Source organism: Citrus sinensis, chromosome 5, assembly GCF_022201045.2.
Source record: "Citrus sinensis cultivar Valencia sweet orange chromosome 5, DVS_A1.0, whole genome shotgun sequence".
NCBI classification, from domain to species: Eukaryota; Viridiplantae; Streptophyta; class Magnoliopsida; order Sapindales; family Rutaceae; genus Citrus; species Citrus sinensis.
In genome coordinates this window covers 16,335,360-16,350,807 of record NC_068560.1, presented here as the reverse complement: position 1 = coordinate 16,350,807, position 15,448 = coordinate 16,335,360, and the positions used below count along the sequence as shown (strand labels likewise).

Below are 15,448 nucleotides of genomic sequence, written 5' to 3'. Positions count from 1 at the left end.
CTTGTTTTCCAATCTGGAACATAATTGAGAGATTTCACAATCTCGAAATACTCTCACTGTTTTGTTTTTCATTCCCCGAAGAGGTATTTTCGATGGAAGGATGCTTAGAGAAACATGTGGGGAAGTTGGCAGTGATAAAATGTCTACATCTGATCCAGCTTAATCATCTGAAGCAGCTCTGTAAACAAGACAGCAAACTTGGCCCCATTTTTCAGTATCTTGAAATTCTAAGAGTATATTTTTGTCAAAGTCTGTTAATTCTATTGCCATCATCATCGTTATCTTTTCAGAACCTAACAGAACTTGTAGCTTTCGGTTGCAAGGAATTGATACACTTAGTAACATCCTCCACAGCAAAAACTCTAGTGCGACTGGTCAAAGTGCAAGTATATGGATGCAGAGCAATGACAGAGGTGGTAATAAATAACAAAGATGGAGTTGAAAAAGAAGAGATTGTTTTCCGCAAATTGAAGACGCTGGAACTGAGTGATTTAGATAGCCTCACAAGTTTTTGCTCTGCCAATTACACCTTCAAATTCCCATCTTTGCAAGCGTTGTGGGTGATTGGTTGTCCCAAATTGAAGATTTTCACTACAGGAGAATCAAGCACGCCTCCGAGAGTAAATGTCTGGTATCGAGAGACAGCGGGTTTTCAACGGCGTTGGGCTAATAATGATCTTAACACGACCATACAACAATTACATGCTGAGAAGGTACGGATATACATGTTACTCTCTATCTCCCATGGAAAAATTTTACAAAATTTGCTTTTTCTTTTTAAATACAATATCGATAAGATATTTGTTATAAAGTTAGTTTAAATTGATGAATAAGAATTTTATTTTCAGCTGTTGGCGGGGTCGTCGTCATACTCTGTGGATTACGACTAATTTCAAAGGCTTCTTATGACTTGGAGTTACGAATTTGAAGAAGAAAGTCCCAGCTGTTAATTAATTCTTATTTTATTTATTTGATCTCGTGGGTTGTTTCACAATTTCATCTCAATTGTTTAGAATGGGTCACTTGGTTTACTGTCAATATGGAATGCACTTTTCATGATTCGTTCAGGCTTTTATGGGCAGATTTTGCGTCATTGATTGTCTTTTGGTCTAATTTAATTTAATTTGAGTATTTTGTTTGAGAATTCGCTTGTTCTCTAAAATTTTATAATTCCTTGCAAGCATTTTATGATGAAATTTCATTAAAAGGGGCAACACTTGCATGTTGAATGTCTTCAGATATTATAATTCCTTGAAATCATGCGAACTTTTTTCTTTCTTTCTTTGCCAATCATTTATCGTTATCGTTGCTGTTCCGTTATATTTGTTTCTGCTCTGTTTGTTCTTTGGAAACTTGGAAGGCAACGAAAGTACTTAAGAAAATGCTCTTGCCTATGAACACATAATTAAGAAGCTGAATATCATTCAGCGGGTAAAATATATATATATATAATTAGCCCATTATGCCTACAACAAATCCTTACACCATCAAAGGTTAGCTATGAACAACTATATTGTGGAAATATTGTTTGAAAGCATTGGATAGAATTTTCAAAAATATCAAGTTTTCACAAACCAAAAAGGGAACTAATTTGGTCTAGTTTTGTGAAAGTATAGAAGCACAATATTTTGTCTGTTATTCTTGTTAAAATTCTCAGCACTGTGTTTGCAGAATGTCTGGATACTGATGGAGATTCAAGTCACTCTTCTTCTGTGCAACATTTGAAATGAAGCCTTTTTTTCCCCCTTTATTCAAATTTTATGAATACCAAATCTTTCCAACTCCAACTCTTGAGTAATTATTAGGTTCCCACCCATGCAAACATATTTTCTTTCGAGAAAAAGGGGTGCCTGATTCAGGGCATCCGTTGCCTCTGTTTATTTGATTTTGTTTGGTTCAATTGTGGTTCTGTTATTTAGTTTTTCCTCTGATGGTTCTGTTTCTCTGTATATTTCACTGGGTTTGCTTTGCTTCACATCTTTCTTTCAAAACTAAGAAGGCAAGGAAAGAGAGTACTTAATTAGAAAATGCAAGAAGCATATATGAAACCATGAATATGCTCATGCTCCTGCCTGTGAACACATAAAGAACAACTGAATATCCTTCGTCGGATAACAAAAAACAAAATCTAATCATCCATTATCCGTACAAGAAATGATACCATTACTTTTAGCAAATTGAAGGTGTTGTATCTTTTTTATTTAAAAAGCCTCTTATGATTTTTACGTTTCCGGTTATTACACCTGCAAATTTCCACAGCTATAATGTCAATTCGTAATTATTTGTCCCAAGATGAAGATTTTCACTGGAGGAGAATTAATAATTACGCTATTTCGGCCCAGAGGACCATGAAGCCCCTTGGGTTGTTGGCATTAACACCAGTGCGTTCACCAACCCAAACCTTCTGTTTGGTCAACAGCGTCTAAATTGAACCTATAGTGAATGGAGGAAAAAGAAAAAAAGGATTTATCAGAAACCTGCCGGTTTGGTGTATTCTAGTTTGATAGATTGTATTTGTATATTTTCAAATACCTCCCCTGGTGCTAGCATACCTTTTCTTAATACCCCTAATTTAGAAAAAATAATAATTTGTATACTGAAAATAAAATATTGTTGGTTAGTACCAGCTTATTTGTCTTAAAAAAAATAATTTGTACACTAAAAATGAAAAATTGTCGGTTAGTACCAGCATGTTTGTTTTGGTGCCAAGGGATGTGAATACAATGAAAATATCAAATCACCCCTGCTACTTTCCAAAATGACTTTGATGAATGAAACAAACAAAAGATTTAAGTCAAATATCAGAGAATCAGAAGGAAGCTATTTTGCACTGGCCTAATTGCTATGCTTTCTGCATCAAATTTCGTTCAATCTTGGTGAAGATCTTGGTGTCCCTCTTTTATTCAATATAAGAAGAGTGAAAAAAAAGTTGTTTGTTTTTTACACAAGTGATAGAAATACTTTTCAACTTTAGACAGTGTAACACTATACACATCAAAGAAATAAGATAATGAACCATTTCCCATACATAAAGCAAACAAAATTAGTATTTAGTACAGGAGATGCAACAGAATTTTAAATTTTATTCCTCAAGAGCTACAAGTGATACAAATGAGTACACAAATCAACCATCTCTAGCTTAACAAAAAGATGATGCGAATGCATAAACATGAAAAAAGTCTACGAATGGTATACATGGTAACTATGACCAAGTAAATTAACAATTCAGATTGTTAATACCACCAGCAAAAGGACCTTCATACATTCTCTTTATTAATCACTATTTGGTATGCTATAGCTCAGCCAAGTATAGAATGAATGGCGATCGAGCTCTCGAGCCTCTGTATACCCTCCATAAGTTGTCCCCAACTTCATCAAGGACTGCAATTATATTAAGCAATAGAAAAATAATCGTGATACAATGAGTAACATATAGAACATGCACCTGCTTTATATATATCCAAGAGTCTGAAGATAGCTACGTGGAGCTTGATTTGCAGAATGATCCGTCAAGAAAGCCTCAATGCAAAATCTTCCTCCATATTCTAAACAAAACCAGTCATATCAATCCTTTGCGAGGCAACAATCCTATATATGTAAAGCTTCTTAACAAGGAGCTCTGGCCTTGAATCTAGGGGTCCCCTCTTGTCAATAACTTGAACATTCAGCATGATTTCCCAAAGACATTGCAATTTTCATTTATAACTTATCTAAAGACACTGCAATTTTGGACATTGGCTAACAAGCTTGATTAGGTCAAGACTTTCTATAGTGGCAGAGCTCATATTCAAGGTTGTTAGGCCAGAGCAAACATAATTGACAGATCACACTATTTGATACCATAATAAGGCTGCATCTACAACTAATTTTCCAAAATTATACCAATCTCTAACCCAGTACATTGCTAATCAATATTCCTGATTAATATAGGCAGCAATGACTATATAAAAGATTATCTCCAGCCAACCAGGTATGCCAGAAGCCAAATCTATAGTAGAGAAGGTTTTACAGATTTCCTAAAAAATAATCTCATCTTCAATTTAACAAAAACTAGCATGAATCCCTGTTCAATAATCAGCAGTAGTACCTTAAACAAATAAAAAATTTTCAGAGCCATTTTCAATCTGTCACACGGCAACATAACAAATCACAAGCCATTTTCAATCAATCACAATCTAACATGCATTTGCAACAATCATTCACCTACAACTAACATTAATGATGGAAAAAAATGTAAGCAATAGAAATACTCTAAAAAAATTTTCGAGACCCATTGTTCTTTTTTCTATTTTTTACCAAATCTCCTAATGTCAGCTAAAGAAACTGACATGCACGGATATAATCTGATCCATACATCATTCGCGGCTCGAAAACAATAGGATTGTTTGTGGGTCAACAGCGAAAGAAACTGGTCGGTATTCTTCCACATTGCCCGCGTGAATTAGTCGTCTGTGGTACTGCCGTCTCCGGATTCAGTGTCATGGTCTCCCGTTCGTAAGCAAATTTTTTAATCAAAGCATTAGAGACAAGATGAAAGGGATGCTGCACTTCATGGCTTCGATTCGAATGGGGGAAACTGGAAACTGGAAAGAGATGACCATTTTTCCTTTTCTCTTTTTGTGGATGTTAATGCGTGCTGTGTAAAGCTTGCTTACGTGTGCCGGGTAAAGCTTGCTTTTGTTCTTTACCCAATGAGCATTTACAAAGTTTTTTTTTTTTTTGAGTACGAACATTTACAAAGTTGAGACCAATTTCAAACACACAACTTGAAAATTTCAAGTTTACTTTGATTTTTTTTATCATTAATGGGTTCTTTTATAATTTTATCCTCACCAACCTAATTTAAACGAAATGGTATATTAACATCACGGAAGGTATCTGAGAACACGGGAATACAATCTATTAAATTGAGAATATACTAAATCTCAGTAAAAATTTGTGATAATTAATCAATGGAAAAAAATATGTAAATGAAAAACCCAAATTACAAAAATGTTAGATTGGACAGGTTTTATTGCGAGAAATGTACCCAAGATAATATTTCTGTATGTATACCCCAAAAATATATAGAAGAGCAACCTATATAATATTTTTGTTGAAATGCTGCACTCTATGATCACAGAATGCCTGACACTACTAGAAAAAAAACTTTTATGGCGACGATTATTACCCGTCATCCACCCTATGCCATGACAATTGATCAACTGTATTAATTCCGATGTCAAGAAAAATCCTTGATTGTTTCTGTGTCATGTTTAGCATGACGCATTATCCATCTCGATTCTATAATTGGTACCTTGATGATAAATTTTCACCCATGACTAATATCTGTTATAAGCATTTTCCATTCACGACTATTATCTATTATAAAAAGATGACATATTTAATTGGAATAATAAAATTATTTTTATTAAATCAAGAAGGAATAACTAAAATTTAAATAAATATTAAAATATTTAAAGTTATAAATATCTAATTTGGCGCAATTATTTTTAATTTTTCAAAATACTTTGGCCGTAATTATTAAAAAATATATTAAAATCATTTTTGGCACATTTCAATAATATATCAATTAATTCTAAAAAAAAAATCCAAAAATAATTCTATAATTGACATCCAAATCAACATCTACAATTTAATCATTACAGCCAAAAAATTCAAGTAAACGAACATTTGTACAATTTGGTATACAATCTTTCCCATAAAAAATAAACACCAAACCCAATTTCAAAAAATATTCCCACTTTTAAATGAATCTTCATGTCTTCAACATCGACAAGCAAACTCCAACAAACTGCCTATCGTATTGGCATGCTTGTGTTTAAGTTCCAGTTGCTGCAAGATGAACTGAAGCAATTTTGATCCCTGTGAAGCTGTCTGAGTACAAGCACTACACTATTGGAAATTTTGGGAAGAAAAATGCATACTAAAGAATACACACGAACTCAAACAATGTTATTGCAAGGACTAACATTGCAAAGAAGACGAAAAGATGATGCTATTATTTACCATCATTTGGGCAAAATTCCAGTTCACATTTATGGAACAATACTAAAAACTTCAGAAAAATTAAAATCTATGCAAAATCAAAACCTTAAACACACTAAAATCTGCTAAATAGACCTACAGAAGTTCAAATAATCTCCAAAATATCTGAATGACAAATTAATTTACAACAAAAAATGTTGAAGATTTGTAAAACGTAGGCCCATACGATTAGTCAAATTACAAAAGAGGAAAGGGTGCTGGCCAATAAATGATAAAGGCATGCATAAAGAAAGACAAACAATAATGTGGGCTTTAGAGAATCAGAAACTTGATAGAACAGAAGGGGTATATCAACAATTATTTCAGAAGAAAGAAAAAGAAAAAAGCAAGCAAGCTTGAAAATTTTTCAAGATAATGAAACCACATTAATTAACAGGTTAAAATTTTTTGTAAGATTAATGGTTTCTAAAAAATTCTATGAACCTTTCAGTTTCACAGAAAGAGAGATAAGGACAAAGACAGTAGTCTACATTAAAAGCACTGCAAAAATCCAGTGCAGAATACGTCTCTACAAGTACCACAAAATATATACAAGTAAATATTTATAAAAGAAGCATTCAAACGAGTCAGAATGTGACCCACCGTGTGTCCTTCACTGTATATAGCATTAGAGCAATACTCCCCTAGTATGATATGCGCACACACAATTTATATAGACGCATAAAACAAAGACAACACAAATCTTATTATTTGTCTTGCTAAAACCCAAGAAATAGCTTATAAGATGAAATGGACCGCCCATAGTTCATACAAAGAAAAGAGTATGCCACATATTAATTGAAGCTAACAACAGACATAAAATAATAAATGAAAAATGCTCACCTTCAGAATGAAGTCAATGTAATGAAGAGCACCATTCTCAAATTGGGTTCTGCCACCTGGAAAAATGAGGTATTCACCAGTAACTTTAACCCCATTTCGCTAACCCTTAACTTCTGCAAGCTTTGTGTGGGGAAAATTATAATACCAAATCTATCCCACACAGCATGAGAACAAATCTTAGCCCAAGTGAATTAAAAGTAGTCAAGTATATATTTTATAATGCATAATATAAGATCATACCCTATCCCTGCTTTTGGCCACTTAATTAAGCGTTTGTATCCTTCCGGTAAAGGAGCAATACAGGTACAAGCTTCTTCAGGGCAATACCTCTCTCGATGTTCATAATGCTTTTGTGCTGGAAAGTATTCTAATTGCTTGCAAATTGTCCAGGCAAGGGATGCAATCTCGCCTAGCAGTGGCATTACACATATTCCAGCGATGACCATACTGGTCCTTAGATATAGAAGATTGTTGTGATATTTTTTTATTCTATGACTCAATAGGTTGAGTTGACCAAGCCCCATTCTAAGCATTAGTTTACTTCAGAATTTCTGACTGGTCACCAAAAGGAAAAATCTCAGTTAAAGCCTGATCCTTTCCACGACTCTCAGCGTCATTATCTTGATCTTGAGAATCCTTCTCCTTTTCAATCTGACTAGCCTCATCCATTTATTTTCATCCAAGCTCTTCTCTGATTCAATTTGCTCAATTTTATTCGATTCGCTGCCTTCTGTTTCCCCAGCTTCTAAATTCGAATCTCCACCTTCAATTTTAGATTCCTCATCTTCCCTTTTTCTAACATCGTCATTTTTAGACACCGCCTTAGATTCCTCTTCAGACTCAGTATTCTCATCAAAACTCTCCTTCACTAAATTCTCTTCCTGGTTTTGATTAACCATATTCTTAGATCACTCGTCTCACCATCACCCTGATACATATTCATCTCTTTGTGATTATCTTCCACTCCATTCTCTAACTTTTCAACAGTAACATCATCCCCATCCCCATTTGTTGAATCCTGTCATTCATCACCTTGATTTTCTACGAAAGGCCCAGAAAAATCTCAGATACTCTCTGTTTCACTTTGCTTATAGGCTCTTAAGAGGACAACATCCTCGATCCCACACCAGCACAACTGATGATGACATTAACATCCAAACGCCAACCAGAAAAAGACCAACAAACACTACTACAGTAACCATTGAACAAAGACAATATCACAGGTTCTTTCGCTATTTAATATTCCATCAAATATAATTATATAATACGTACCAAGGATTTCTGAATAGAAGGCATTCTCATCATTCTCATCTCAAGCAGCAACCTCACCAGTAACACATTTTCATATCATGTTTCCACCTCAGGTCGCACATGTAGAAAGAATGAAGTATTAATTAGCTTCAAAGAGCCTATTTCTTTATTTCTTTTTTTCCCAAATAAACCTTCATTCTTATACGTATAATTAAAATATCAACTGAATAAACAAAGTCTATGACTACTAGTACAACATTTTCATTTTCAAGCAGAGCTAGATAAGATATCGATGTCGTCCAATAAACCTAATTTAGTCTTGAAACCATATACTGCACTAAGCATAGCAGCAAAGCCAGAGCCTGACTATAAAGAAGATAATATATATATAGAGAGCAAGAAGTTCGACTGGAACATGAAATTTGTAACAATCTTACAAACATTATACACAAATCTCAATTCACGGCAAATAGGAGGATGAATCACTGACATCACCCAATTCATATATTTAATTAATGTATCCCCAGCCCGAGTCAGCAACGTGCTACCACAGTCGATTAGTTATTAGGGTTAAGGCTGACAGCAAAGAACTGAATGGCGTTAACTAAATAATGAGTTGAAACGGCATCTGCAATCGCATTAAATGGCATTGAACCGAAAGGTGGGGTTTAAATGAATGTTGGCCTGAGACAAAAGGGTGTGGCGTATTGGGGTTTTATGGCTGCATTTTGTTTCAATTGAAGGAGGGAAGTTGAGCGAGAGCTTTGATATGTAAATTTCAGCTTAATTTAAGCTAGGGTTTTCTTTCGATTGAAACAGAGGAGAGATTTTGGGTTATTAAAGTGAAAGAGATGGAATAATACAAAAAATTAGCGAAGTAAAAGCGAGGGAATACAAGATTTTTTATGGGTCCTAAGGACTGAAGGCAATTCGCCATAGTTCTGAGATACGGGAAACTTTCTTAGCTTTATCGGTGGTGGAAATGAGGCTTAGGGTTAGGGTTCCACACAATGTTGTTAAGAGTGGCTCAAAGTTCATTGATTTTAGGTTGCAGCGAGAGGGGTTTATTCAACACTTGGTCGATAATTGGCTGAAGTGTTGATATGTTTTAAGTTTCATAAAAACGGCGTCGTTAATTTTAAACGGCATATTTTAAGATATTAAATCCACAAAACTTGAGCATCACTCATATCTATCATTTATTTAAGTTAGTTAAGTTATAAGTCATGAATATGTCATAAACTCTGGACATATGAATATATGTTACAAATCTATCACACTTTCATGATACATTTGTTACGTATCTATATATGTTATAAAATTTCTGTCATTATTTAACTTTTTTTAGTAGTGTGAGTTCTATCAAAGATTTAAGTCATTCCTCCCTTGTCAAATTTTCATTACTTCTATTAAAAATCTACATAATGAGAGCTCTCCCGTTACATTTTTCGTTGTTTTGCTTTTTCTTTACTTCAATATGTTGCTACATGAAAAAATATATTGCAACATTTGTACCATCAATTTTGCTATGTCTTATTCCCTAATTTTATATAATACAAATGATTTTGAAATTATAATAACAGCAACGGGGTCAAGCACATTTTGTGTCTTGAAGATTTGCGAGAGCTCCATCCTACAAAGTTAAATTATTATTGTTATTATTATTATTATTATTGATGACAATTATGTGCTGTTGATGTTATTATTTGAGAGATGGTAGAATAAAGTTATTCATTTTGGAGCTTAACAGAGGAAAATAAGGAAAACAAGAAAAAAGTTGTATTCGTGTTTCCTTTGTCATTTCTTGTTTCTAGAAATATTTTTGCTTCGTTTATTCTATTTTATTTGCTTATTTCATTGGGCTTGCTTCACATATCATATCTATCTTTCTTTCAAAATTTGAAGGGAAGGAAAGTACTTAGAAAATGCTCTTGCCTATGAACATGTAAGAAAAACTGAATATCATTCATCGGATAACAAAAAACACTAATCAGCGCATAATCCCTAGAACAAATAATTAAACCATCAAATGTTAGCTATGAACAACTATATATCCTATCATATTTAACTTCTATTTATGGTCATATCCCTAACATATTTTAGAGTGGTTTTGGAATTTTGATTACATCTGAGCTTTCTCAAAAGCAGATGCTGTGAAATGAAGTTACTATTTGCTTTTCAAAACTGTTAATAATAATAGTAGTTTAGAAACTTGAACCACCACCTACGTGAGTCTGAGAATTTCACCTTTTTGTTTGATAATTGGAGGTTTTCGTTTAATGCCTAAATTCGTAAACTGTGGAAACGTTTGAAAGCATCTATAGCATATTCATAAAAATCACGTTTTCACAAACCAAAAAGGGTACTAATTTGGTCTGGTTGTGTGAAAAGTAACACCTACCTAGCCATCCATCATGTAAGTGAATAAGTATAAAAATATTAATATTTTCTCTGTAGTTCCTATTAAAATTGTCTATTATGGTTGCAGAATGTCTAGAAAGTATAAAACGATGTCGTTCAAACATGATTAAGATAGAAAGGAAAAAAATAAGTAATTGTCCATGGACCACTTCATCTTTTAGCCTTTATAAAAAACATACAAACATTTTTTATTGTTTTCAACAATCCATCTAATATTTACAAGCTGCATCACAGCTCCACTACTATCATAACCCTTTAAAAATGTTGCTTAATCACGAGAACCTATTACTTGTAAATTATTTTTCAAGCAAATGCAACGATAGATCTAGTTTTGATCCGGGTGACTTTTACGTATACAGAAACGAGGAGAACGACCTTATGTCAAGTTGAAGGATTAAGATAAATCAATTACAAATCCAAACAAAACTTATGAGTGACATTTTAGTATTAAGCAAACCTACCATAATTAATCATCCAGTGATAGGTTTATTTTCAATTAGAGTAATGATAGATATCTCAAATTTTTTTATCCCAAATGGTGTGTCATTACTTGAATAATAGGTAATTCTTTCAAGATTTGAGTGAATTAATTGTATTATCTCTTTAATCTATTGATGGATACCATATCATTTGAGATATTTTTTTAAGATAAAAGATTTAGGATGTGTGGCACTACTCATTGAATTATGCAACTTAAATGCAATTTTTTAAAACCATTTATTTTCATTAAATTTTGAGCCATTAATGAAATAAATATAAGTAAAGTTATTTGAACCTACTCATTTTCTCACTACATCATTTATTTAATCAAATTAAAATTTAATTTTAAAATATAATTCATTAAATTATTTGTTTGACTTTGTTCTCTCTCACTCTCTCCCCCTTCCTCTCTCATTCTCTCCAACCATTTTTTTTGTTTACATAGACTAAATATTTCAATTAACAAATAAAATTGTTATAAAAAATAACAAATTTAACCATAGACACCAATATTAATTAATAAACAAAAAAAATTGAAGAGTGATAGAATTAAACTCTGTCATACCACAATTTGCTTTACTTTTATATTTTTATTTTAGTGAGGATACGATGTAGACATTATTTTAGGATTTTATAATTTTTATAATTTTATTGTTTTCTATTTTAATTATAGTCAACTATGGTATGTGTCTTAGTTTTTTTTATTTCTATTAAAATTGTGATTTAGTTTTTCTTCTTAAGTTAACTTAGTGAAATAGGTTTATTATATTATAAATCAAAATCTTATTATTGTAACTTCAACTATTGATCAACTAATAAAGCCCTTTTTAATAATTTCCTCTAAATTTATTTATTAAAATCTCTCTTGCAAAGTTATTTAGATTAGAACATTGTCTAATCTCGCTTTATGCATTATTAAAATCTCATTGAACCATTGTTAGAATAAGATCTACTCATGTTTCGATTAGGACGTAAACTATCCACATTACCTTAGCCAGTGTTAGAACGGTAGCTAATATTTCCTACTCTATCAATTCCACTTCCCCTATTCCAATTTGTTAGTTTGTATTAAAGTGGTTCAATGCCAATTGCACAGTTTCTTGGCTACCCATATCCATCCCCACCAAATCCATCACTGTTTATCCAACAAAAAAATATTACAAAATTACAAAACCTTAGCAGCCGCCCACCGCCACTGCCACTCTTCACTAATAGTTCATCATTGGCTAATCCCTCTACCAAACTCATTAGCCACTACTGACCAAACCTTAGCCACTCCTGCCATCAATTGCCGCTTGTACCTACTATAAATCATCTAAACCTAAAAACTGGGAGCATCCACCAGCTGCCACCGTGAAACCAACCATCTTCACTGTCAACCAACACCACCACTAAACTTGCTAGATTCCACTGGTCATAACTTGACAAAACCCACCAATGATCACCGCCATAAATCACCACAACGCTAACCCAAAACCCGGGCTTCACCTAGCGCCACCGCAAACGCCACTTTCTCATTGTCGATATCCAAATCGCAATCGAAATCTCTAACATGAATGAAGCACCACATATGCCAATTCAAGTCAACTTTTTGACCAAACCACCGTGAATCCAGCCAATCCTCGGCCATTGTTGAGTTTCTCACGACCATATCTAGCAAATCTAACCACTAAGGTCACCAGCCCCAGCGAAAGAAACTCTAAAGGATAACTTTAATCTTAGGTGTTCAAGTAAAATGATAATTTTAATCTTATGACATCAACAAGATTCTAATGAGCTAAGATGACAATGAATAATTAATAAACTCTAGGTGGATTTCTACAAAGAAAAACGTTTATGTGTATTTTTAAAAAAAGACCCAAAGACTACATGGTTAGTGTATAATTTCCTTTTTTGTTCTTATTTTCTACTATTATTAACAATAAAAGTTTTTCAATAGTAATTGTTCCAACCATTATAACAATTATTATTGTTATTGTTGTTGTTGTTGTTGTTGTTGTACAAAAAATGTGAAATTCTATCTACACAACCCAGGAGGGCGGTGAATTAGGTATTAAAATTATACTTACAAAAATACAAAACAAATTAAACAAATGCTTTAAGAAATTTATAATAGTAAATTTAACAATGAATGCAATTAAAAAAATAAAGGAGAAGATAACAAACAAACGAATTTTTACGTGTTTCGGCAAAACTCGCCTATGTTTATGCTGCCGAGCAAACTAAGTTTGAGGATTCCACTATCCAAGCCTTCTCAGGCTGCAAGATTTTACAATTGACTTTTAATGTGTCAATAAACTTTTATAGTAGTGATGTGTACACATACCTCTTTCCCCAAGTGTTTCCCACACTTATACTCACAAAATTTTGATATTTAATTGAAGATTACAAAGATTAATCTCTATAAGAGTGTATAAGCAAATGATAACTCAATAATGATTTAATGCATGTAGATAAGTAAAATGAAAGCTCAAGATTAGTTGTATGAATAAGTTTTAACTTAATTGGGATTGAAAAGGTTGTTAGATTTGAGTTTAATTTGGCTCAATAAGTAATTTTCCCATTGACAAGCGTGAAGATGTGCGGATGGCATATATAAATATGGGACCATTTCAACCCAAACTACAAAAGTATCCATCGACTAAATATGGTACGCAAAACCGTCGATTTCAATTTTCTTGGTTCTCGAAATTTCCTTGGCTTGAATATTCTATATCAAAAGACAAAGCATTTTGTTTTCTATGCTATATTTTTCATGATAAGCCATCTAGGAATGAAGCATTTGTTGTTGATGGGGTTCAAAATTGGAAGTATGTTGGTTGTGAAAAAACATGTCCTTTTGCTCAACATGAAGGAGGTCATGGTTCTTCTCACAATGATGCCATGTTGAAATGGAGCAATTTAAAGGATCCATCCAAACATATTGATAAGAGATTGAATGCACAATCTTCACAACAAATTTTGGAGAATAGATTGCGACTTAAAACCTTAATAGTAGCTACTAAGTGGTTAGCAAAACAAGCATGTGCTTTTAGAGGTCATGATGAGTCCGTTAATTCTCTTAATCGTGGAAATTTTTATTGAATTAATTAAGTTGTTAGCAATAATGAATGAGGAGATTAATAAAGTTGTGTGAGAAAATGCTCCTAAAAATGCCCAATACATAGCACCTAAGATTCAAAAGGAGTTATTGAATATTATTGCTAATAAAGTACGACACAAGATTCGAGAGGAAGTGGGTGATGCTAAATTTTGTATCATAGTTGATGAGGCACTAGATGAATCTCACAAAGAACAAATGGCTATTATTTTGAGATATGTTGATTGTCATGGTTTTATTCGAGAACGTTTCTTTGAAATTGTGAATGTCGATGAAACAAAGGCATTGACTTTAAAGAATGAGATATGCAATGTGCTTGTTCAGTACAATCTTTTAGTTGAAAATTTAAGAGGTCAAGGGTATGATGGTGCTAGTAATATGGCGGGTGAATGGAATGGATTACAATCTTTATTTCTCAATGATTGTCTGTATGCTTATTATGTACATTATTTTGCTCATCGACTACAACTCGTATTAGTTGCGGTATCTAAAGAAGTGAATGAGGTATGGCTATTTTTTTCGAAGTTGAGTTCTATTATTAACTTTGCTAGTGCTTCTTTCAAGCGTTATTCTGAGTTAAAATCTGCTAGAGAAAAAGAAATTATAGATTTGATAGCTTTAGAAGAGCTTGAGACTGGTACAGGGGCTAATCAAGTTAGAACTTTACAAAGGGCTGGAGATACACGTTGGAGCTCACATTTTACTTCAGTTAGTAGGTTTATTGAGATGTTTGGTGCAACTCTTGAAGTTTTAGGAAAAATGATTAATGATGGATCTAGTCGAGATATGCGTGGGGAAGCTAAAGGTGCATATAGGGAGATAAAATCCTTTAAGTTTGTGTTTATTTTGCTTTTATTGAATAAAGCTCTCGGAATTTATGATATTCTTTGTCGAGTATTACAGACAAATCACTGGACATCTTGAATGCTTTGAACTATGTCTCAAGTACAAAAAGACTTTTGCAAGAGTTTCGAGATAGTGGATGGGATGATTTTATTAGAAGTGTAGTATCTTTCTGTGAAAAATATGATATTGCTATGCTTAATATGAGTGATTGTTATATGGAAGGTACAGGGCGTTCTTGTCAGCAAAAAGATTATGTTACAGTTGAACATCATTATCACTTTGATGTATTTAATGCTATAATAGATTTTCAATTGATGGAGTTAAATAGTAGATTCTCTGAGCAAACTGTGGAACTCCTCACTTTGAGCTCGGCATTGGATCCAGTTGATGGGTTCAAATCATTTGATATAGACAATATCTGTTCTCTTGCTGAGAAATTTTATCCTCATGATTTCACTCCAAATGAGGTGCTTGCTTTGA

The 15,448-nt window shown here is 33.1% G+C and overlaps 2 protein-coding genes and 2 long non-coding RNA genes across 11 annotated transcripts in view; 2 read left to right on the top strand and 2 right to left on the bottom strand.

The window, feature by feature from the left end:
• Nucleotides 1-15,448, top strand: part of LOC102609284 (disease resistance protein At4g27190-like) — a 91,996-nt gene that overhangs the window by 4,899 nt on the left and 71,649 nt on the right. The window lies entirely within an intron of this gene.
• Nucleotides 327-1,144, top strand: LOC102607720 (uncharacterized). Its single transcript, XM_006495007.4, has 2 exons — nucleotides 327-713; nucleotides 849-1,144. The coding sequence occupies exons 1-2, from the start codon at nucleotides 405-407 to the stop codon at nucleotides 888-890; spliced, it is 351 nt and encodes a 116-aa protein (XP_006495070.2). The 5' UTR covers nucleotides 327-404; the 3' UTR covers nucleotides 891-1,144.
• LOC127902759 (uncharacterized) lies at nucleotides 3,004-4,790 on the bottom strand. 2 transcript variants are annotated; one of them, XR_008055329.1, is made up of 2 exons: nucleotides 4,297-4,790; nucleotides 3,004-3,545 (listed from the first exon to the last, which is right to left on the bottom strand). It is a non-coding gene; the product is annotated as an uncharacterized LOC127902759 (long non-coding RNA). The 2 variants fall into 2 exon arrangements; XR_008055330.1 differs by having other exon boundaries at nucleotides 4,355-4,790.
• LOC102609954 (uncharacterized) lies at nucleotides 6,710-9,199 on the bottom strand. Its single transcript, XR_008055317.1, has 2 exons — nucleotides 7,111-9,199; nucleotides 6,710-7,020 (listed from the first exon to the last, which is right to left on the bottom strand). It is a non-coding gene; the product is annotated as an uncharacterized LOC102609954 (long non-coding RNA).